Source organism: Pelophylax lessonae (assembly GCF_965119305.1).
Source record: "Pelophylax lessonae genome assembly, chromosome: 9".
NCBI classification, from domain to species: domain Eukaryota; kingdom Metazoa; phylum Chordata; class Amphibia; order Anura; family Ranidae; genus Pelophylax; species Pelophylax lessonae.
This window is the reverse complement of record NC_138776.1, coordinates 259,265,667-259,290,611: the sequence shown is the minus strand read 5'-3', so window position 1 is coordinate 259,290,611 and position 24,945 is coordinate 259,265,667. Positions and strand designations below refer to the sequence as shown.

The 24,945-nt window shown below is 46.8% G+C and overlaps 2 protein-coding genes across 2 annotated transcripts in view; one reads left to right on the top strand and one right to left on the bottom strand.

Annotated features, from left to right (window-relative positions):
* Nucleotides 1-24,945, bottom strand: part of LOC309564412 (uncharacterized protein) — a 1,531,146-nt gene that overhangs the window by 1,009,402 nt on the left and 496,799 nt on the right.
* LOC309562654 (uncharacterized protein) lies at nt 5,001-11,407 on the top strand. Its single transcript, XM_082266928.1, has 5 exons — nt 5,001-5,155; nt 5,242-5,365; nt 5,482-5,579; nt 5,740-5,881; nt 9,803-11,407. The coding sequence occupies exons 2-5, from the start codon at nt 5,281-5,283 to the stop codon at nt 11,371-11,373; spliced, it is 1,896 nt and encodes a 631-aa protein (XP_082123054.1). The 5' UTR covers nt 5,001-5,155; nt 5,242-5,280; the 3' UTR covers nt 11,374-11,407.

The following is a 24,945-nucleotide window of genomic DNA, read 5'->3' as shown; positions in this document are numbered from 1 at the left end:
TGGACACCAGGCCAGCCTTTTCACCATTTTCCCTACTCCTCCTTACCCCTAGGTCCTTAGTATAAGCCCTGTAATGCCGAGGGAGTGGGACTGACACTGCACTTGATGCCCCTGCCTCAACATCTCTTGCCGCCTCTGCAATTTTGGAAGACATAGACACAGAAGGATTGGACACATTTTCGGTAACAGATACCTTAGATACAGGCTGAGAAGAAACTGACACACTAGGCAAATGCACAGACTGGGAAGACACAGGCACACTAGGCAAATGCACAGACTGGGGCACCACAGACTGGGAAGACACTGACACACTGGGCATTGGCACAGACTCAGAGGGAATTGCTGGCACCCAAGCTGCTGAGCTCTGAGCATTCTCCCTGACCAGGCAGAAGAACTCCCTAATGAGCTCAGGCTGGTTGTGCATTGCCTCAGGACACTGACTATAAGGATGCCCCACCACATTGCACAGGTTGCACCTTATAATGTAACAATCCTTTGCCAAATGCCCTAAGCCAATGATGGCAAACCTTGGCACCCCAGTTGTTTTGGAACTGCATTTCCCATGATGCTCATGCACTCTGCAGTGTGGTTGAGTGCCATGGGAAATGCAGTTCCAAAACATCTGGGGTGTGGGGTGCCAAGGTTTGCCATCACTGCCCTAAACCCTGACACAGAGAGAGTATCAGGTCACCTGTGGCCAGGTGACAACTGCACCCTGTTGGGGACAGAGGTGCACCACAAGGTAGTGAACCCAATAGCTGACTGAAGATTCCCCAGGGCGCGGAGTCTAAGGCCCAGCAGGTGTTCACCAGAGCCTCTAATGGTGAGGATGGACTTCGCTGCAGCTGGACCCAGGTTGCGGCCCCTGGGGTCCCCCAGGTCACGCTCCGTAGGGAGAGAGGGGAAGCAGCCACTCAGGACACAAGAGATAGTGATAGGTAAGTCGAGGTCGGGGCAGTCAGGCAGACGAGGGTAACCAAGGGACAGGCCAAAGGTCAGGGTCACAGGCAAAAAGGAGTAGTCAGAGACAAGCCAAAATCGGTACACAGCAAGGTAGACGTAGCACACGGCAGACAGGAACACAAGCTAACAAACAACGTTGAAGAGCAAGGCAGACCTGCAGTGCACTGGTTAATATAGACTTCCTGGTATCTCTCCTTGGGCTAGGCCGAGTATCTTCCACAGACTGAGGCCTAGTCATAGGCCTATCCAGGGGGCCCCCCGCTGGCGTCCTCCCCAGCATCCAGCGTCCCTCCTGGGGCAGAGAAGCAACTCTAGCCCCCAGGTTCTGGGAGCACACGAGCTAAGAAACCAGCGACCTCATACCTCACTGTCAAGGAGCAGAATGGCAGTTTCCCACCATCCCTGTGCCAATTTCCTGGGTCTGTACACCTGCTGTTTCCATTATAAGGGGCTCCCAACATCCCTGTGCTTAACTCCCAGGTCTGTACACCTGCTGTTCCCAATATGAGGGGTTTCCACCATCTCTGTGCTGAGTTCATGGGTCTGTACCCCTGCTGTGCCCATTATGAGGGGTTCCCACGATCCCTGTCCTGAGTTCCTGAGTCTGTACACCTGATTTGCCCATTATGAGCAGTTCCCATCATCCCTGTGCTGAGTTCCTGGGTTTTTACACCTGCTGTGCCCATTATGAGGGGTTCCCACCATCCCTGCCCTAAATTCCTGGGTCTGTACACCTGCTGTGCCCATTACGAGGGGTTTCCACCATCCCTGTCCTGAGTCTGTACACCTGATGTGCCCATTATGAGGAGTACACAGCATCCAAGCTTATTTCCCAGGTTTGTACACCTGCTGTCCCTACGGTACTATTATGGGTTCCCACCATGCCTGTGCCGAGCTATGGGATGTGTACACCTGCTTGTCCTTAAATACCTTTGACAGGTTTAATGGGATATCAGGCATCCTGGGAAAGGGATCTGGTGTCCTTTACAGTCGACCAAATCACTTCCAGCAGAAAGCCAGCAGACAGTTTGTGAAGAACGCATACAGCTACTGGGAGTTGGGTGTCAAAGCCACCGCTGCCACCAACCTATACCTTAAGATGGTGGCACTTAATAGGGTAAAGGACATCTCCACCTTTTGTTTTTTAAAATCAATATTATAATGGTTCTGGCACACGGTTAGACCTTTGGGTTCAACCAATAGAAAAAAAAAGGGAATAAAAAAAAAAACTGCCTCCGCAGATCTCTAAACTTGCAGCTGATCAAGAATAAGGCATCCTAGCAATCAAAGATTCTTGTGACCCGAACAGTGGGAAGGTTTCATTCAGTGGCTTTTTTAAGAACGCAGCAGAAGAAGCATTTGTCAATGTATTTTTTTTAAAAAAAGGAAGGCTGCAGTCTGTATTTCCTCCACAAGGTAGAGATCTTGTCTAATGTCCGTGTAACGCAGAGACAGGAAATGATGTCATCTATAAATAGCAACTTCCAGGTGAAAGGTGAGGTGGGAGGAAGTAGAGGGAGATATTCCTGCAACCGGCAGTAGAGGAGGTAATTAAATATTTTATATTTACACCCAGTAACCCCCCCCCCCCCCGTCATGTTCGTCCTCTTTCATTTATCCAACTGTCCGTCCAGAGCCTCTGGTTTATAGACCGGATACATCCTAAATATAGAACCATTTATCCAACTGTCTATCCAGAGCCTCTGGTTTATAGACCGGATACATCCTAAATATAGAACCATTTATCCAACTGTCTATCCAGAGCCTCTGGTTTATAGACCAGATACATCCTAAATATAGAGCCATTTATCCAACTGTCCATCCAGAGCCTCTGGTTTATAGACCGGATACATCCTAAATATAGAACGATTTATCCAACTGTCCATCCAGAGCCTCTGGTTTAAAGATTGGATACATCCTAAATATAGAACCATTTATCCAACTGTCCATCCAGAGCCTCTGGTTTATAGACCAGATACATCCTAAATATAGAACCATTTATCCAACTGTCCATCCAGAGCCTCTGGTTTATAGACTGGATACATCCTAAATATAGAACCATTTATCCAACTGTCCATCCAGAGACTCTGGTTTATAGACCAGATCCATCGTAAATATAGAACCATTTATCCAACTGTCCATCCAGAGCCTCTGGTTTATAGACCGGAACCGGATACATCCTAAATATAGAACCATTTATCCAACTGTCCATCCAGAGCCTCTGGTTTATAGACCAGATACATCCTAAATATAGAGCCATTTATCCAACTGTCCATCCAGAGCCTCTGGTTTATAGACTGGATACATCCTAAATATAGAACCATTTATCCAACTGTCCATCCAGAGCCTCTGGTTTATAGACCGGATACATCTTAAATATAGAACCATTTATCCAACTGTCCATCCAGGGCCTCTGGTTTATAGACCAGATACATCCTAAATATAGAGCCATTTATCCCCTGCCCAGAATTAAACAAATCCTATCAGATTTCGGATCAATCTCGTTCTATAAAGTCAATGAAGCCAAATCTAATATCCTAGACCTAGAGATAGACGAAACCACCAGAAGCCTTTTGTCCAAAACGTTCCCGTACAGATGGGCAGATACAGGTATCAGCTATCTGGGTATAAACCTCACCAAGTCGGTCAAAATGTATTCCAAGTCAACTATGCTCCATTCAAAACGCAGATGTCCAATGAACTGCAGGCTCTATCCAACTTCGAGCTATCCTGGACAGGCAGATTAGCAGCGTTCAAGATGTTCACCCTACCCAAGTTACTATAGAACCATTTATCCAACTGTCCATCCAGAGCCTCTGGTTTATAGATCGGATACATCCTAAATATAGAACCATTTATCCAACTGTCCATCCAGAGCCTCTGGTTTATAGACCGGATACATCCTAAATATAGAACCATTTATCCAACTGTCCATCCAGAGCCTCTGGTTTATAGACCAGATACATCCTAAATATAGAACCATTTATCCAACTGTCCATCCAGAGCCTCTGGTTTATAGACCAGATATATCCTAAATATAGAACCATTTATCCAACTGTCCATCCAGAGCCTCTGGTTTATAGACCAGATACATCCTAAATATAGAACCATTTATCCAACTGTCCATCCAGAGCCTCTGGTTTATAGACCAGATACATCCTAAATATAGAGCCATTTATCCAACTGTCCATCCAGAGCCTCTGGTTTATAGACCAGATATATCCTAAATATAGAACCATTTATCCAACTGTCCATCCAGAGCCTCTGGTTTATAGACCAGATACATCCTAAATATAGAACCATTTATCCAACTGTCCATCCAGAGCCTCTGGTTTATAGACCAGATACATCCTAAATATAGAACCATTTATCCAACTGTACATCCAGAGCCTCTGGTTTATAGACCAGATACATCCTAAATATAGAACCATTTATCCAACTGTCCATCCAGAGCCTCTGGTTTATAGACCAGATACATCCTAAATATAGAACCATTTATCCAACATTTTGTGGTCATTATAAAAACCTGAGGTAGTTGGGCCTTGAATTCTAGAGTGTCACAGTGATGAACTAGGAGCACAGAGAGGCAATTTACACAGAAGCGGGTATTTATTGAGGGACTTGGGTGTACGAGAGGGGTGGTGTTGGGACACAGCATAGGGAGACCGAGTAGCAATGGGCATTAAACAGATAATGGGATAGCAGTGGGGCACAGCAAGGGGCAAAGATCCTTGGAGTAGAAGAATGGCACAGCAAGGAGAGGCGATCCTCAGGGAAGTAGAAAGCCACAGCAGGGGTTAGGCATCCATAGAGAGGAAATCTAGCACAGCAAAGGGGGAAACAGTTCATAGCGCAAAAGTAAGGCATGGCAAGGTAAGCTGATCCACAGGGCAGTAGGTAATAGGGCACAGCAAGGGAGATGATCAAAAGGTATGGTTTAATAAAACTTAAGCCTACTCTGCTATGGTTCAAGAGCTTGTAACACTCAGAGTGCAGAGGTCAGGAGAGTATAACGTGCAGAATCAGGTCAGTAGAGAAGAAACTATCTGGTGACCCTTTAACACCCAGTGGCTGTCTTCACGGGACATCACCCATCACAGTGCCTCCACCTCACTACCTGACAACAGAGGTAACCAGTGCCAAGAAGATTCTAGAAGTCACCAACAAGATCATTGATGTGCTGACAGGAGAGGTGAGCGGTGCTGGGAATTCTGGGACATTTTCCAGTAACAGACAAGGAATGTGTCTGGATGGTGACTGTATCATTGTGTGTGTCAGGTTCCTATAAGGTGTCAGGATGTCACTGTCTATTTCTCCATGGAGGAGTGGGAGTATTTAGAAGGACACAAGGATCTCTACAAGGACGTCATGATGGAGAATCAGCCGCCCCTCACATCACCGGGTAAGAGGAGACTTTATTGTAAAGGAGAGAGCAGTACGGAGGGTCCACCTAGATCCCCCATCATCTGATAAACACATAGAAACAATGTATTCAGTCAGTGTGTGTGTTTCCTACAGATGGATCCAGTAATGGGAACCCACCAGAGAGATGTCCCCGTCCTCTGTATTCCCGGGATTCCACACAGGAAGATCACACCATCCCCCACCATCATCAGGTAATTGGAACTAACTATGTAGATCCAAAAATGTATTCCAGGCTTTGAGATGACATCATCAGGTAGATTGGACTGAACATTATAGACCTATGAGATGATATTCTTCTATGTAACTTCTTGTCCCTTTTTACAAATGTGTTCTATCATCTTTGGGGTTTAGGATGAAGCATTAAAATACATCAAAGTTGAGGTTAAAGAGGAAGAAGAAGAGATGTTGGTGAGTGGAGATCAGAAGTCTATGGAGGAGGGGGAAATGATTGTGAAAATTAAAGAGGAGGAATCTTCTCTACATATAGACCTACGTAAGTAATAAACATTAAATGGAGAAACAGTTCACATTTTCATTTTACTTCTATGACTATAAAGTATATAACAATGTTACATCGTTTGGAATATATGCAATACACTCTAGTATGCTGCCTGCCCTGACCTCACCCTGTCCCTGGAATATGTACTATCCACCTTCAGCCTTGACCCTGCCTGTCTTTTGGATTATGCTACCCCCTTGGCTCCAGTCTTTGCCATTCACTGCGATCATCTGACATCTTTGACTACTGTAGGTTTCAGAAGAAGGCAATCATATTCACCACATGACCCAATTGTTCCCAACAAATGAGGTGGAGATACTGTACACCATATGAAAGATCCATCTCCATTCCTCAATATAACGTCATGTTCCCAACAAATGAGGAGGAGATACTGTACACCATATGAAAGGGCCATCTCCGTTCCTCAATATAACATCATGTTCCCAACAAATGAGGAGGAGATACTGTACACCATATGAAAGGTCTATCTCCATTCCTCAATATAATGTCATGTTCCCAACAAATGAGGAGGAGATACTGTACACCATATGAAAGGTCCATCTCCGTTCCTTAACCACTTGCCGACCGCCGCACGACTATTTACGGCGGCGGTCAGCCCCTCACAGGCAAAGTGACGTAGGGCTACGTCGCTAGCCCGTGAGCCTCTAAGGGGCGAGCGCGCCGCCGGGGGCGCGCTCCCGCCCCCACTCGTTCCCTAACATGTCCACGCGTGTGACTCGCGATCTCCCCGTGGAGAGGGAGAAAGGCAGGCGGCTGATGTAAACAAAGCCGTCTGTCATTCTCCCCGGTGTAATAACAGAGATCATACGATCCCGCTATGTAGTAGCGTATGTCTCTGTGATTACATCACTAGCCACGCCCATTTACAGTTAGAAGCACACCCCTAGGGACACACTTAACCCCTGCCTCACCAATAAAGTTAACCCCTTCCCTGCCAGTGTCATTTTTAAAGTAACAGTGCATATGTATAGCACTGATTACTGTAGTAATGTCACTGGTACCCCCAAAAGTGTCAAAAATGTCAGTCAAGGGTCCGATCTGTCCGCCGCAATGTCGCAGTCCCGCAAAAAAAAATCGCAGATCGCCGCCATTACTTGTTAAAAAAAAAAAAAAAAGACAAAAATCTTTCCCTTAGTTAGTAAACGCAATAACTTTTGAACAAACCAATCAAAATACGCTTATTGCAATTTTTTTTTTTTTTTTTAACCAAACATATGTAGCAGAAAACAAATTGGCCTAAAATGTTAAATTTAGATTTTTACATTTTTTGGGGGGGAATTTCATATAAAAAAATGTGAAAAATATTATTTTTTCAAAATTGTCGCTGTTTTTTTGTTTATAGCGCAAAAAGTAAAAATCGCACAGGTGATCAAATACCACCAAAAGAAAGCTCTGTTTGTGGGAAAAAACGGACGTCAATTTCATTTGACCGCGCGATTGTCCGTTAAAGTCACGCAGTGCCGAATCGCAAAATAGGGCCTGGTCAGGAAGGGGGTAAAATCTTCCGGGGCTTAAGTGGTTAATCTAAAGTCATGTGTCCAACAAATGAGGTGGAGATACTGTACACCAGTGGTCCTCAACTCCGGTCCTCAGGGCCCACTAACAGGCCAGATTTTAGGTATTACCTTGGGGAGATGCAGACTAGAGTACTGCAATCATTGAGCAGCAAATTATATCACCTGTGATGGATTTCAGTTATCTTGCAAACCTGGCCTGTTAGTGGGCCCTGAGGACCAGGGTTGAGGACCAGGGCTGTACACCATATGAAAGGTCATCAATATAATGTCATGTTCCCAACAAATGAGGAGGAGATACTGTACACCATATGAAAGGTCCATCTCCATTCCTCAATATAACGTCATGTTCCCAACAAATGAGGAGGAGATACTGTACACCATATGAAAGGTCCATCTCCATTCCTCAATATAACGTCATGTTCCCAACCAATGAGGAGGAGATACTGTACACCATATGAAAGGTCCATCTCCATTCCTCAATATAACGTCATGTTCCCAACAAATGAGGAGGAGATACTGTACACCAGGGGTAATGAATTAAAATTCAAGGAGGTCCGGTCGCTATAATTTTCTTTGGGCCGAGGTCCGAATCTCAAGTCTGTGCCCATCACAGTACTCCTTTACATCAGGTGTCCCCATGACAGTGCAACCTTTACTTCAGGCATTCCCGTCAGAGTGCCCCCTTACATCAGGTGTCCCCATCAATGTGCTTCTTTACATCAGGTGTCCCCATCACAGTGCCACCTTACGTCAGGCATTCCCATCAGAGTGCCCCCTTACATCAGGTGTCCCCATCACAGTGCTCCTTTACATAAGTTGTCCACATCACAGTGCCCCCTTTCGTCAGTTGTCCCCATCAGTGTGCCCCCTTAACATAAATTGTGCCCATAAGTGTGCCCCCTTAACCTAAAATATGCCCATCAGTGTGTCCCACAGCATAAATATGTCCATCGGCGTGCCCCTTAACGTAACATGTGCCCATTAGCGTACCCCTTAGCATAAAATTTCCCCATCAGCGTGACCTTTAGCATAAAATGTGCCCATCAGCGTGACCCTTATTTTATGCTAAGGGGCACGCTGATGGGCATATTTAATGTTAGGGGCACTCTGATGGACAAAACAAAATATGCCCATCAGCGTGACCCTTAGCATAAAGTTCGTCCATTAGCGTGACCCTTAACATAAAATAAGGAGCACTCTGATGGGCACAACAAAACGTGCCCATCAGCGTTGCTCTTAACATAAAATATGTCCATCTGAGTGCCCCCTAACATAAAATGTGGCCATCAGCATGCCCCTTAACGTAAAATAAATAGTGTAGCATGCTAATGAGCACTTATAGGGAACTCTGATGGGCACAACAAAATGTGCCCCTTAACAAAATATGCCCAACAGTGTGCACTTTAAAAAATATTCTGATCAGCAATCCCTTTTGAAATGTGCCCCACATACCTTTGAGGCAGGAGGCAGGAGTCAGGAGGCTGCGGGGGGCAGAAAATACGAAACATACTGCATAGTGTGAGACAGGAGCCACGAACAGCAGGGGGCGGGGCGCACATGTCACGCCCCAATTTGCGGCCCGGCTGGGAGTGAGAGCCGGGAGCCCCAGTGAGGAACAGCGGGCGGGGCGTGCACGAGACGTCATGCCCCTAACTCACGGCCCGGCGGGGAGTGAGAGACTCGGGAGCCACAGTGAGGAGCAGGGGGCGGGGCGTGCACTAGACGTCACGCCCCTAACTCGCGGCCCGGCGGGGAGTGAAAGACCCGGGAGCTGCAGTGAGGAGCAGGGAGGCGGGGCGTGCACGAGACGTCACACCCCTAACTCGCGGCTCGGCTGGGAGTGAGAGCGTACACCGCGAGCAGTCAGAAGTGGAGGGGCGTGGATGTCACTGGTTGCTGGGACACCCGCGATCCCAGCAAACCAATGCCTGCTCGTAGGTGGTGGCCTGACGGTCCGGGCGGAAGCACTGTGCGGTCCGCTCTTGGTCCGCGGGCCGCCATTTAATGATGGCTGCTGTACACCATATGAAAGGTCATCAATATAACGTCATGTTCCCAACAAATGAGGAGGAGATACTGTACACCATATGAAAGGTCCATCTCCATTCCTCAATATAACGTCATGTTCCCCAACAAATGAGGAGGAGATACTGTACACCATATGAAAGGTCCATCTCCATTCCTCAATATAACGTCATGTTCCCCAACAAATGAGGAGGAGATACTGTACACCATATGAAAGGTCCATCTCCATTCCTCAATATAATGTCATGTTCCCAACAAATGAGGAGGATATACTGTACACCATATGAAAGGTCCATCTCCATTGGTTTTGGAAAATACGTATAACATTTATTGTAACATTGTTTCCCAACAGGTGGACAATATATCCGGAATACCTCTGAGGAACATCTCATTGTATCTCCAGATTATAAAGCAGAAGATAATAACATTGTACAATATTCTCCAGGAGTGAATCCCGTTACTCAAAATATGCATTCCAGACCTTACCAATTGGGGGGATCGATGGATCCCTCTAATCCTGAGGAACCTTCTGACGGATCAAATAGCGAGACTCTGGGATCTCAGAGCACAGATACTTCAGCAGATCCATCTACGTCTAATGAATCTTTTTCAAGCTATAAAGGCGTTCACACAGGTGAACGTTCATTGTCGTGTTCAGAGTGCGGGAAATCTTTTACAAAAAACTCATTGCTCGTTATACACGAGAGAGTTCACACGGGCGAGCGTCCGTTTTCATGTTCAGTGTGCGGGAAAAGCTTCATTAGAAAAGGACACCTGGTTTTACACGAGAGATATCACACTGGCGACCGTCGCTATTCATGTTCGGATTGCGGGAAATGTTTCGTTATCAAAGGACACCTTGTTAAACACCAGAGAATTCACACGGGAGAACGTCCCTATTCGTGTTCAGAGTGCGAGAAATGTTTTGTAACGAATGCACAACTTGTTGCGCACCAGAAAATTCACACAGGCGAATATCCTTATTCATGTTCGGAGTGCGGGAAACGTTTCATTTACAAAGGAGACCTTCGTAAACATCAGAGAAGTCACACGGGTGAACGTCCCTTTCCGTGTTCAGAGTGCGGGAAATGTTTCGGTGAAAAAGGAGGCCTTCTTGTACATCAGAAAACTCACACAGGCGAGCGCCCCTTTTCATGTTCAGAGTGTGGGAAATGTTTCATTACCAAGGCAAACCTTGTTTCCCACCAAAGAACTCACACAGGTGAGCGTCCCTTTTCATGTTCAGAGTGCGGGAAATCTTTCATTAGGCAAGGACACCTTGTTTCACACCAAAAAATTCACACAGGGAAGTATCCTTATTCATGTTTAGAGTGCGGGAAATGTTTCATTCAGAAAGGGGACCTTAGAAAACATCAGAAATTTCACACAGGTGAACGCCCCTTTCCATGTTCAGATTGCGGGAAATGTTTTATTCAGAAAGTAGATCTGCAAAAACACCAGAAAATTCACACAGGTGAGCGTCCATATTCATGTTCGGAGTGCGGGAAAGGTTTCATTACCAAGGAGAACCTTGTTTCGCACCAGAGAACTCACACGGGTGAGCGCCCCTTTTCATGTTCAGAGTGCGGGAAATCTTTCATTAGACAAGGACACCTTGTTTCACACCAAAAAATTCACAAGGGAGAGTATCCTTATTCATGTTTAGAGTGCGGGAAACGTTTTATCGAGAGAGGAGACCTTATAAAACACCGGAGAATTCACACGGGCGAACGACCCTTTCAGTGTTCGGATTGCGGGAAATGTTTTAGTCAGAAAGGTGACCTTCGAAAACACCAGAGAATTCACACAGGGGAGCGTCCTTATTCTTGTTCAGAGTGCGGGAAATGTTTCCTTAGGAAAGCACACCTTGTTGCACACCAAAGAATTCACACAGGCGAGCGTCCCTATCCAAGTTCACAGTGAGGGAAATGTTTCACTGAGAAGAAAAAACATCTTTATACACTAGAGAAGTCACACAGGTGAGCGTCCCTATTCATGTTCAGGGTGCGGGAAATGTTTCAATACAAAAGGACACCAGAAAATTCACACAGATGCACACCAGAGAGTTCACGTTCAGGGTGTGGGAAATCTTTTACAAAAAACTCATTACTTCTTACATAGAGGAGAGAACTTACACAGGTGAACTCTCTTTAATCATGTTCAGAGTGTGGGAAATGTTTCAATATAAAAGGGCACCAGAAAATTCACACAGATGCACACCAGAGAGTTCACGTTCAGGGTGTGGGAAATCTTTTACTAAAAACTCATTACTTCTTACATAGAGGAGAGAACTTACACAGGTGAACTCTCTTTAATCATGTTCAGAGTGTGGGAAATGTTTCAATACAAAAGGTCACCAGAAAATTCACACAGATGCACACCAGAGAGTTCATGTTCAGGGTGTGGGAAATCTTTTACAAAAAACTCATTACTTCTTACATATATGAGAGAGCTTACACAGGTGAACTTCCTTTATTCATGTTCAGAGTGCGGGAAATGTTTCAATATGAAAGGACAAGTTGATACACACCAGAGAATTCACAAAGGTGAACTCCCTTTTTTCATGTTCAGAGTGCGGGAAACGTTTTGTTACAACTGGACTACTTGTTATACACCAGAGGAGTCACACGGGTGAGTGTACCTAATCATGTTCAGCGTGCGGGAAATGTTTCAATACAAAAGGACATCAGAGTATTCACACAAGTGAGCTTCCCTATTCATGTCCAGAGTGTGGGAAATTTTTCAATACGAAAGGAAAAGTATATACTCACTGGAGAATTCACACAGGTGAATGCCCTTTTTCATGTTCAGAATGCAGGAAATGTTTCAATACGAAAGGATAAGTTGATGCACACTGGAGAATTCACAGAGGTGAATGCCCTTTTTCATGTTCAGAGTGTAGGAAATGTTTCAATACGAAAGGATAAGTTGTTGCACACTGGAGAATTCACACAGATGAATGCCCTTTTTCATGTTTAGCGTGCGGGAAATGTAACACTCTTATTGCAGACTTAAGAGTTCAGGATCAGATGGGTGTGGGGGCGGAGCAAAAAGGTTCTGAGGTTTTCGGGTAGACTTTTGGTAGGTCCAGGCCTTCTGGAATTAAATTTTAGTACTATGATGAGCTAAACATACAGTGCTGACTCGGTCCCGCACTCACACAGACCGCACCATACAACTAAACTGTGCTAATACATGGCCAGATATGACCATAAATGGACAACACTTCTTTTGGTAGATATCAGTCTACAGTATTTACATTATGGCTCTTTTTAATGTTTCACGGAAAAAGCCGGCTTGTCATTGGTCCAACCAATCATGGATACGTTTTATAATTGGTTCTTCAGTTATAAAATACTTGATGTAGATTCTAGCTTAGTTTTCTTGGTAATCACTAATTCTGATTTTCGAAATAAAAACAACAAATGTTCCGCACTCTACAATACTCAGCTCTCTTTATTTTTTCGAAATGATAATAATTCTTAGATGATTGGTGATTACATTTGGTAAGTTGGATGAACCGACTTTAAAGAGTCAAAAGTTTGACATGTCTGTACACCTGCTCTTCCCATTATGAGGGGTTCCCACCATCCTTGAGCTGAGTTCCCTGGTCTGTGCACCTGCTCTTCCCATTATGAAGGGTTCCCACTATCCCTGTGCTGAGTTCCCGGGTCCTTACACCTGTTCTTCCCATTATGAGGAGTTCCCACCATCCCTGTGCTGAGTTCCCGGGTCCTTACACCTGTTCTTCCCATTATGAGGGGTTCCCACCATCCTTGAGCTGAGTTCCCGGGTCTGTACACCCGCTGTGCCCATTATGAGGTGTTCCCACCATCCCTGAACTGAGTTCCCGGGTCTGTACACCTGCTGTGCCCATTATGAGGGGCTCCCACCATCCCTGTGCTGAGTTCCCGCATCTGTACACCTGCTGTGCCCACGATGAGGGGTTTCCACCATGCCTGTGCTGAGTTCCCGGGTCTGTACACCTGCTGTGCCAATTATGAGGAGTTCCCACCATCCCAGTGTTGAGTTTCCAGGTCTGTGCACCCGCTGTGCCTATTATGAGGGGTTCTCCACCATCCCTGTGCTGAGTTCCTGGGTCTGTACACCTGCTGGGCCCATTATGAGGGGCTCCCACCAACCATGTGCCTAGTTCTTGAGTCTGTACACCTGCTGTGCCCATTATAAAGGGTTCCCACCATCCCTCTCCTGAGTCTGTAAACCTGCTGTGCCCATTATGAGGGGTTAATTTTGTTTATTGAAAAAATCTTAAAAACAACAACTTATATACAATAAAACCATAATAAATAAATTAATAAATAACATATTTACAAAATAATTGAATATAACTATACAAAACCAAACAAGAACATAATAAATAAACCAAATTCCGCACAGCATAAACTCTACGAGAGAGTCAGACTAAGGAACATCACCGTCACCATGCATGTAGCCTTTTATCAAAAATATATTTTATCTGAAAATCTAGAGGAGTGAAGCAAGGACAGAAAAAAAAAGCCGCCCCCCCTCCCACCCCGAGATCAAAGGCAGTAGCTACAGAGTCCTGATATTCCTCCACGCCTTTATCCAGGCCTCCTGCTGCCACCTGTCTTTCTCAAGACCCCGAATCTTCCCAACCTCACCCAGGATGTTCTGCACCACCACCTTCGACAGGGAGGATTTTACTCCGTAAGGATACCTGGCACTGTGCACTCCACGTGAAATAACGGACTACTAGACTAACTAAAAAAAGTGTTTCCAAATCATGATCCGACGAGTCTGGAATGCCCCATACACCCACTCTGCATAACTCATATGGGGGAGGAAGGGTACACTCAGAGCCCTCCCTACCCTCTTGTACACCTCTATATTAAAAGGGCACCAAAGTAGAAAATGTTCCATGGACTCCACCACTCCTCCACACTCTACTCTCGGGCAGCCCCGATCACTCATAGAAAGAAACTTCAGGTTGCCCTTCACATATAATTTTCCATGGAAAGCGAGCCAAGTCTGATCCCTAAACTTTATTGGGATTCTCTCCAAATTAATCAATCGCAAACCCTCCCCCAAAGCCAGGCTTGGGCAATCCCTGAAGGCCAGTGGTTCGCAAAAAGCAGAGCTCATGATCCACTTCTCAAGAAGTTTCCTTGGAAGAGATCTGACTTCCCCTGCCATTACTTGCCACTGCCAAAAGATTTTCAAACATGGGGCAACATAAGCCGGGAGCTTACAATGCTTGACCCTCAGGCTTTTCACTGGCCCACCATTTTCCCAACTTCGCAGAAAGGGCCTAAACCAGGACTGGAAAATACCCACCATAGGTGGTCTCTCTGCCAACATGTTACCCAGGTTGTACATTACAAACATCAGAGAGAAAAAGACTACAGGGTTGATCATTCCTAGACCACCCTCCCGCCTAGGAAGGTAAGTCACAATTCTTTTTGATAAGGTTTATTCTGTTCCCCCATAACAGCTGGAAGTAACAACTATAGATCCTGATATAGAGAAACACTGGTAAATGCAAGTATAACTGGCATACAGAAAAATCTGAATCAGGTAAGCCTTGATCAGATCAACCTTTTCCCTTAAGAAAAACTGCCAACCTTTCCAGCTCGCCACCTTGGCAACGGCATTCTCCAGCCTGTTCACCCAATTTTCATGACCATAGTCACCTGGGCCAAATTCAATGCCTAGAACTCTAAATTTTTGTTGGAGCTCTAGGAAGTAATCTGGGAGAACAAAGCTCTCAACTACCACGGCCATCCAGAAAACTTCACACTTGTCCTGGTTGACCTTTGAACCTTAATGCTACCGTAAACTGCCTTATCACTGAGACCACCTCCTGCGCCTCCCCAGTCCCAGAGATAAAATCAGAAACGTCATCAGCATAAGCCACAACCTTCAAAGGAGGCTCACCAGCGATGCCTAAAGGTACCCCACACAATGGTCCACCCTCTAGCCTTCAAATGAAGGGGTCGATTGCAAACGCATATAGCAGAGAACTCAAAGGACACCCCTGACGCACACCTGAGCCAACTACAAAAGGTTGCCCAACCCAACCATTAACCAGAGGAAAGCTTTCAGCCCCTTTGTACAAAATCTTGAGCCAATCAATGAAACCCCCCTCCAGGCCATACTTGCCAAGAAGGAGCCATAGGTACTTATGATTAACCCTATCAAAGGCCTTAGCCTGATCCAATGTCAGCAGAAATTTACCCCAACCAGCAGTCCTACAACGCTCCAAGGCCTCCCCGACAGCTAACACAGCTGAGAAAGTGCTTCTATCTCCAGATACCCCTCTCCCTAGGTGGCACGCCTGAGGCATTTAGAGTCACAGATAGAATACAGTGATCAGAAAACTCCACCGCCCAACACACAGGTGCCAAAAAAGTAGAGTCTACCTTTAAAAAAAAAAACGATCCTACTCTGACTATTACCTCGCTGGAAAGTGAACCCCGTGCTGTCTGGGCAGCGCTTAATTTGCACATCTGGCAGATCTGCTTCCCTAACCATTGCATTCAGGACAAGGCTGTCATAGCCCAGCTTATCTCTGAAAACTCTCCTGTCTTTAGACCTAGTAATGGTGTTGAAGTCACCTCCAAAGATAACCTGCTGGGCCATAAAAAGAAAATGCTTAATCTTTGTAAAGAGGCATTTTCTGTCCCATTTCATCTGGGGATCACAGATGTTGATCAGGCGCAGGTCCTGCCCCCCACCCCCCGAATTGAAAACCTTTTTTTCCTTTTTTTGCCCTTCCTCCTTTTCTCCTCCAACTATTCCGTATCAACCTTGGACAAACCGGAAGTTTCCCCACTATTACCCTCCCCTTCACCCCTCCTCCTCCCTCACTCTTCCTTACCTTATCTACCACCAGGCCAGCCTCTTCACCATTTTCCCCACTCCTCCGTACCCCATGGTCCTGAATAGAAGCCCTGCAATGTCGAGGGGGGGGGGGGACTGGCACTGCACTTGATGCCCCTGCCTTAGCATCTCTAGCTGCCTCTGCAATTTTGGAAGACACAGAGGGATTGGACACATTCTCAGTAACTGATACCTTAGATACAGACTGGGAAGACAGTGACACACTAAGCCAATGCACAGACTGGGGCACCACAGATTGAGAAGACACAGGCATACTAGAAAACACACAGACTTGTAAGACACTGGCACACTGGGCAGAAGAACTCTCCTATGAGCTCAGGCTGGTTGTGCATTGCCTCAGGACACTGACTATAAGGATGCCCCACCGCATTGCACAGGTTGCACCTTATAATGTTACAATCCCTTGTCAAATGCCCTAAACCCTGACACTTCATTACTGGACAGGAGGACGCAAAGTGCCCTTTATCCCCACACTTGTTACACAGCTTTGGCTTGCCTGGATAGAAGATGGTCAGCCGGTCCCTCCCCAGGAAAGCTGAGGATGGCAGATAATGGATTACATTGTCACTGACTCTCAGTTTTAGCTGCACAGAGCGCCCCCATCCATATTCCCTGATCATCCACAATTTTCTTCAAGGGGCTCAGGATGCCTCCATATCTCCTCAATCATATGGATAAATCCCCTTGTGGTATGGACTCATTGCGGACAAGAATTGTCAACATTTTAATGAGTCGCTGGCGTGACACAACCTTGGGAGTGAGCCCTTTCCAGTCCGGCAGGCATGCTCATATCACACACATGCTCATACCATTCCCAAAATATGTCCAAAGACTCCGGATGGATAAAAGACAAATCGTACTCATAGGAACCAGATGGACTGATCAGGGCAAAGATATCTGCGGGTCTAAAATCCATCCGCAGAATCCTATCCACCACTGCCCTCCTATGTGGAGGAATACCATCACCCTCCCATTGAAGCTGCACAACATTCCTACTTTTAAATAGTGAGAAGGATAAAACATTTCCATGCTCCTTCCCTGCTCACTCCCCTCTCCCAGATCCTGCAGCAGCACCAGCACATATGTTCCTCCCAGACACACCACCAGCAATTGCAGCATTGTCCTTAGGCACAACCACACCTGCTGATGAGGAATCAAGCAACCATTGCAGTCATTAAGGCAGTAGAGACAAAACCCACCCCCTCCCCCTGCTCTGACTACTCAGCTGCTTTCCTGGGTTCAAATACAGTCCTGTCTACTGTATACTCCCAAACAGGTTGGCAACCCTGCTCCCAGCATCTCCTCCACCATTCTCAAGAACAGCCGCTGTATCTAATCCAGCCAAAGCCTCCACAATGTCCATGGTGCTTCTCTCTGCAGACTCTTCCCCCAGAAGCTCACAGTTATTTCTAGCTTTCCCGCCAATTGTATTTAAATGTAAAGTTTTTTTAGCAGGTGCATCAGGTTTCACTGCATGCTGTATATTGTCTATGGGTCTGGGCTGACTGCCCATAGCACTACAACCCTCAGCAAGCCCATTGTCACTATTAAAGTTCAAATCACCACCTTTCACACACTGTACCTGCTTGCTGTGCTACCTCTGCAGTGTCATGGGTGATGTAGGGATCAAACTCCCTCCTGGTTGTTGCAGACTTTAAGGTGAATCTTCCTCTCTCCACAGGTCTCTCTTTCACAGGGCGTGGAACGATACCCATCTCCTCATCGTCATCTGAACTGTAGCCCGGAGGTTGGATGTGGCCCTTTGCTTGCCTTTATCAGGTCCTTGTGACATACTGATACAAGGCACTATTCCTTCTACAACAACGATGGGGCATAAATTCTGTCACAGATACCAACAATAGGGCACTATTCTTCCCACAGACACCAATAATGGGGAAGTATTCCTTCTCCTGATACCAATGATGGGGCACTATTTTTCCCACTGATACCAATGATGGGGCACTATTTTTCCCACTGATACCAATGATGGGGCACTATTCCTCCCACTGATACCAATGATGGGGCACTATTCCTCCCACTGACACCAATGATAGGGCACTATTACTCCCACTGATACCAATGATGGGGCACTATTCCTCCTACTGATACCAATGATGGGGCACTATTCCTCCCACTGACCCCAATGATGGGGCACCATTCCTCCTACTGCTACCAATGATGGGGCACTATTCCTCCCACTGACACCAATGATGGGGCACTATTCCTCCTACTGATACCAATGATGAGGCACTATTCCTCCCACTGATACCAATGATGAGGCACTATTCCTCCCACTGATACCAATGATGGAGCACTATTCCTCCCACTGATACCAATGATGGGGCACTATTCCCCCCACTCATACCAATGATGGGGAACTATTCCCCCCACTGATACCAATGATAGGACACTATTCCTCCGATTGATACCAATGATGGGGCACTATTCCTCCCACTGATACCAATGATGGGGCACTATTCCTTCCCCTGATACCAATAATGAGGCATTGTTTCTCCCACTAATACCAGCGATGGGGCATTCTTTACTTCCATTGATGCCAGGGTATTTTCTACTTACACTGGCCACAGCCCGGCCCCCTCAAAGTCTAAAGGAAAGTAAACTGGCCCTTAGTTCAGAAAGTTTGGAGACCCCTGCACTAGGGTCTACAGCTGTCTTTTGCCTCTTCTATGGAAAAATAGGTTAAACCTCATCCAGCAGAATGTGTTTGACCTTCCCAGGTGGAGGGGTGGCCTAGGAATAGTCAACCCAGTCATTTTATTTTCTTTGTTTTATAGTTTCAAAGTTTGGTAAGGTTGAATAAAGACATTAGTCTATCCAGTTCAATCAGCGTTGGTGTGGTTGTATGAATGAGTGTGTTAGTAATTATGTCTCTACCATTTCACAAATCTCCGTACAATGTGTTTTCTAAGACATCCATCCAAGAGCTTTTTGAAATTATCAACATTCCTATTGACACCACCAATGGTGGAATGAAGTTCCACATCCTTACCGCTCTAACGGTAAAGAATTCCCTATCCAGCTTGTGATTAAACCGCTTCTCAACCAACTTCATTGAATGGCCATGTGTCTCAGACTGAATAGTTTTTTTTCCCTATGCTATGATCACCATTTACTGTAGATATTTGAATACCATTATTATACCTCCTCATAAGTGCCTCTTCTCCAGGGAGGATATATTTAATGTATGTAGTCGTTCCTCGTAATCAAAGTTCCCATATCAGTTTTGTTGCCCTTCTCTGGACGCTCTCCAGTTCCAACACATCTTTCCTTAGGACTGGTGACCAGAAGAGGAGTGCATGCTCAAGATGCAGCCTAACCAGAGTCTGGTAAAGTAGTAGGATATTAGTTAGTTGTTTCTAAAATAAAGCTTAGAGATGGTGGGTACCCCTCATAATGGGCTTAGCAGGTTTGCAGACCAGGAAACCCAGAGCAGAGATTGTGAGAACCTCTCATAATAAGAACAGCAGGTGTGCAGGACTAGGAACTTAGCACAGGGATGGTGGAAACTCCGCACAGCAAATGTGAAGACACAGAACTCAGCACAGGGAGTCCTTTATAATGGGCACAGCAGGTGTGCAGAGCCGCAACTCCGCACCAGGATGGTGGGAGGCCATCATAACATCCAAAGCAGGTGTGCAGAGGGGACAGCTCAGGGATAGTTGGAACCCTTCAAAAATGGGTGAACTGGTTACAAGGGATAGGGCAGGAGCAAGATCAAAATAACTGGCAACAAGATTTGGCAGCAGCAAAACACTGGAGCGAGAGGCACTAAAGGGGAAGGACCTAAATACCCTCCCAGCAGCCAACATCTGGAGGAAACGGATTACTGGGATCTACTGGGAGACACTCGCTGGTGGACACCGGAATTGCAGCCTTCTGCTCTGGGATGCACAGTGTCACCAGCAGGTGATAAGGGTCCTGACACAGAGCTGGGAACTGCTCAAAATGGGCATGTGGGAAGGTGCAGCGTGGTGCAGCGGCAGTAATGAAACAAAGTCCCATTACAGTAATACTTAAAACTTGTATTGAAGAGAATGCGGAACTACAACCAACCCCAGTGGGAGAATGCCGCTCAGGGTGAAACTCACAGCTCAGTTTAATGCAGAGATGCAGCGGGGAGAGGTTCACCAACAGCATCTGTCTTCAGAGGGTGGAATGCGGCTTCGCCAGTCCAGTCCCAAAGGGGAGGCTTCTTTGCAGAATTGGGAGGCCCTAGCCTGTCCCTACCCATCTGGAACTTTTCCCTGCCGCTATCACTTTCCCTGACGGATCGGTGCTCTTTCCCTACACTAGCCACTTCACAAAAAGCGTGCCAAAACCTGGAAGCAGGAGCATCTTGCTGACCTAAGATGGCCACCAAAGGTCACCTGAATGCAGTGTAGCCAACCGGAACGCTGCCACCAGGAAACCATAAAGTAACCATGTTTACTTCCTCTCCAGGCTGTGAAACTGCTCCAGTTGAGCGCCACCCACAATGGAGAAAGCAGACTGGGAACTCAGCATAGTGATGGTGGGAATTTCTCGTAATAGGCAAAGCAGGTGTACAGACCCGGGAACTCAGTGCAGGGAAGGTAGATACCACTCTTAATGGGCATCACAGGTATGAAGCCACTATAACTCAGGTCAAAATGGTCAGAAATCCTTATAATGGGCACAGCAGGTTTACAGACCTGGGAACTCTGAACAGGGGTGTTGGGAACCCCTCATAATGGGCACGGCAGGTGTACAGACCCGGGAATTCGGCATAGGGATGTTGGGAACTCCTCATAATGGGCACCATAGGTGCACAGACCCAGGAACTCAGTTCAGGGATGGTGGGAACGCCTCATTATGGGCACAGCAGGTGCACAGACCCCGGAACTCACCACAGGGATGGTGGAAACCCCTCATAATGGACACAGCAGGTGTGCAGACTCGGAAACTCAGCACAGGGATGGTGGAAACCCTCATAATGAGCCCAACGCGTGAACAGACCGGGAACTCAGCACAGGGATGGTGGGAACTACTCATAATGGGCACAGCAGGTGTACAGACCCGGGAACTCAGCACAGGGATGGAGGGGACCCCTCATAATGGGCACAGCAGGTGTACAGACCCGGGAACTCAGCACCGTGATGGTGGGAACCCCTCATAATGGGGACAGCAGGAGTACAGACCCAGGAACTCAGCACAGGGATGGTGGGAACTCCTCATAATGGGCACAGCCGGTGTACAGACCCGGGAACTCAGCACAGGGATGGTGGGAACCCCTCATAATGGGCACAGCAGGTGTACAGACCCGGGAACTCAGCACAGGGATGGTGGAAAACTGCCATTCCACTCCCTGACAGCGAGGTGTGAGGTTGCTGGTTCCTTAGCTCGTGTGCTTCCAGAAGCCAGGGGCTAGAGTTGCTTCTCTGCCCCAGGAAGGATGCTGGATCCTGGGGAGGACCCTGGCGGGGGCCCCCTGGATAGGCCTGAGACTATGGAAGACATGGAGCTCGGCCCAAGGAGGGGTGAATCCCTGCCTACTTTTAGACGGAGGACTGTTGAAAAGCTGAGGCGGATTGAGAAAGAGGAGGAGAAATTGGCAACTTTGAAAGTAGAATTTAAAAAGAAAAAGTTGTATTGTGCCAAACTCTACAGTAAGAAGAGACCGGCTCTGAGGCCTGAATTGAAGGACTTGGAGCAAGCTTTGAGGAAGCAGAAAGAGTTGGTGAGCTCTCTGAAGGAAAGCTGTGAAGCACTTCAGGAGAAATACAGGAATGAGGAACGTTTCAGCCGTATGAGGAGAAGAGCCGTTTCCAGCATGGAGAGTGACCCAGTCAGTGAGGAGATTCAGGTACTGACAGAGTCAGCAGAGAGTGAGAAAGTGGGCCCGGAGGATGAGCCCAGCTCTTCGACACCTCACACATCTGCTGAGCCCCCAATGGCGGAGGCCTCTGTCTCCCTCCCTCTGCAGCAGTAATGTGGAACATCTGAGCAGGAGGTTGAGGGGGGTACTGGCATGTTGGAGTTCGTCGCTGAGCTGGAATCCCCTCTGGATGGAAGAAAGTTCCATTTTTCTGCAGATTCCCCAGATGAGGAGATGGATACCGTTCCTCGCCCTATGAAAGAGAGACCTGTGGAGAGAGGAAAATTCACCATTAAGCCTGCAACAACCAGGAGGAAGTTTGATCCCACCATCAGCCATGACACTGCAGAGGTAACACAGCAAGCAGGTACAGTGTGTGTGCAAGGTGGTGATGTGAACTTTAATGACAATGTGCTTGCTGAGGGTTGTAGTGCTATGGGCTGTCAGCCCACACCCATAGACAATGTGCAGCATGCAGTGCAACCTGATACACCTGCTGAAAAAATTCCACTTTTAAATGCAAGTGGTGAGAAAATTGAAAAAAACTGTGAGCTTCTGGTTGAAGAGTCTGCAGAGAGGAGCACCACGGACATTGCAGAGGCTTTGCCTGGATCAAATACAGTGGCTGTTCCTGAGCATGGTGGAGGAGATGCTGGGAGCAGTAGTGCTACAACTGTTTTGGAGTCTGCAGTAGACAAGGCTGTGATTGAACCCAGGAAAGCAGCTGAGTGCTCAGAGAAGGGGGAGGGGGTGGGTCTTGTCTCTGCTGCTCCAAAGACTGCAAGGGTTGATTCAGGCTCCTTGTCATCAGGTGTGGTTGTGTCTAAAGACAATGCTGTAATTGCTGATGTTTCTGGGAGGAAAACCTATGCTGGTGCTGCTGAAGGGTTTGGGAGGGGGGTGCAAGCAGGGAAGGAGCATGGAAATGTTTCATCTTCCTCATTATTTAAAAGGAGGAATGTGGTACAGCTCAGATGGGAAGGCGAAGGTATTCCGCCATATAGGAGAGCTGTGGTTGATAAGATTCTGCAGATGGGTTTTAAACCTGCAGATATCTTTGCCCTGATCAGTCCGACCGGCTCCTATGAGTACGATTTGTCCTTTGTCCGTCCGGAGTCTTTGGACATATTTTGGGAGAAATATGAACATGTGTGTAGGAGCCTGCCGGACTGGAAAGGGCTCATCCCCAAAGTTGTGTCACGTCAGCCACTTATTAAAATAGTGACAATTCTTGTGCGCAATGAATCCATACCGCAAGGGGATTTATCTGTATGGCTGAGGAGATATGGAGACATCCTGAGCCCCTTACACAAAATTATGGATGATCGAGGAATATAGACGGGGGGATGGTCTGTGCAGCTAAAACTGAGGGTTATTGATAATGTCATCCAGCATCTGCCATCCTCAGCTTTCCTAGGGAGGGACAGACTGACCATCTTCTATCCAGGCCAGCCAAAGCTGTGCAATAAGTGTGGGGATAAAGGGCACTTTGCATCCTCCTGTCCAGTAATGAAATGCTCTCTGTGTCAGGATTTAGGGCATTTGGCAAAAGATTGCAATATTATAAGGTGCAACTTGTGCAATGCAGTTGGGCATCCTTATAGCCAGTGTCCTGAGGCAGTACACAACCAGCCTGAGCTCATGAGAGAGTTTTTCCGTCTGGACATGGAGGATGCTCAGAGCTCAGCAGCTAGGGTGCCTACGATTCCCTCCGAGACTGTACCAATACCCAGTGTGTCAGTGTCTTCCCAGTCTGTGGTGCCCCAGTCTGTGCCAATGCCCAGTGTGTCAGTGTCTTCCCAGTCTGTGCCAATGCCCAGTGTGTCAGTGTCTTCTCAGTCTGTGGTGCCCCAGTCTGTGCCGATCCCCAGTGTGTCAGTGTCTTCCCAGTCTGTATGTAAGGTATCGGTTACTAAGAATGTGTCCAATCTTTCTGTGTCTATGTCTTCCAAAATTGCAGAGGCGGCAAGAGGTGCTGAGGCAGGGGCATCAAGTACAGTGCCAGTCCCCTCCCCTAGACATTTAAGGGCTTCTTTTAGGGACCATGGGGTGCAGAGGAGTGGGGAGAATGGTGAAGAGGCTGGCCTGGTGGCAGATAAGGTAAGGGAGAGTGGGGGTGAAGGGGAGGGTGAGAGTGGGGAAACTGTTATTTCCAATTTGTCCAAGGGGGATGTGGAATGGTTGGAGGAGAAAAGAAAGAAGGGCAAAAGAAGGAAAAAAAAGTGTTCAGTTACCCACAGTCCTGAGGTTTTGCCTTTGACAAATAAGTTTGGGGTCCTGTCAGATGATGAGGATGAATGGGACTCGTTGAGTATAGCGTCTTCTATGGATGATGAGTCGCAGGGTGCATTGAAGCGCACTGGTTCTCCAGGGGGAGAGAGTAGTCAGCCTAAGAAACGGCTGCCTCAATTATCTGTTAAAAGTGGCAACCAATAATGTTATCAGCTGAAAATCAGTCCTAAAATATAATTTTTGATTAAAGGTTCCATGCCTGGTGAAGTTTCTTAGTCTGGCTCTCTCGTAGGGTTTATGCTGTGCGCAATTTGGTTTATTTATTATGTTCTTGTTTTGTATCGTTATATTCAATTATTTTGTAAATATGTTATTTATTATGGTTTTATTGTATATAAGTTGATTGTTTGTAAGAATTTCCAATAAACAAAATTAACCCCTTATAATGGGCACAGCAGGTGTACAGACCCGGGAACTCAGCACAGGGATGGTGGGAATCCCTCATAATGGGCACAGCAGGTGTACAG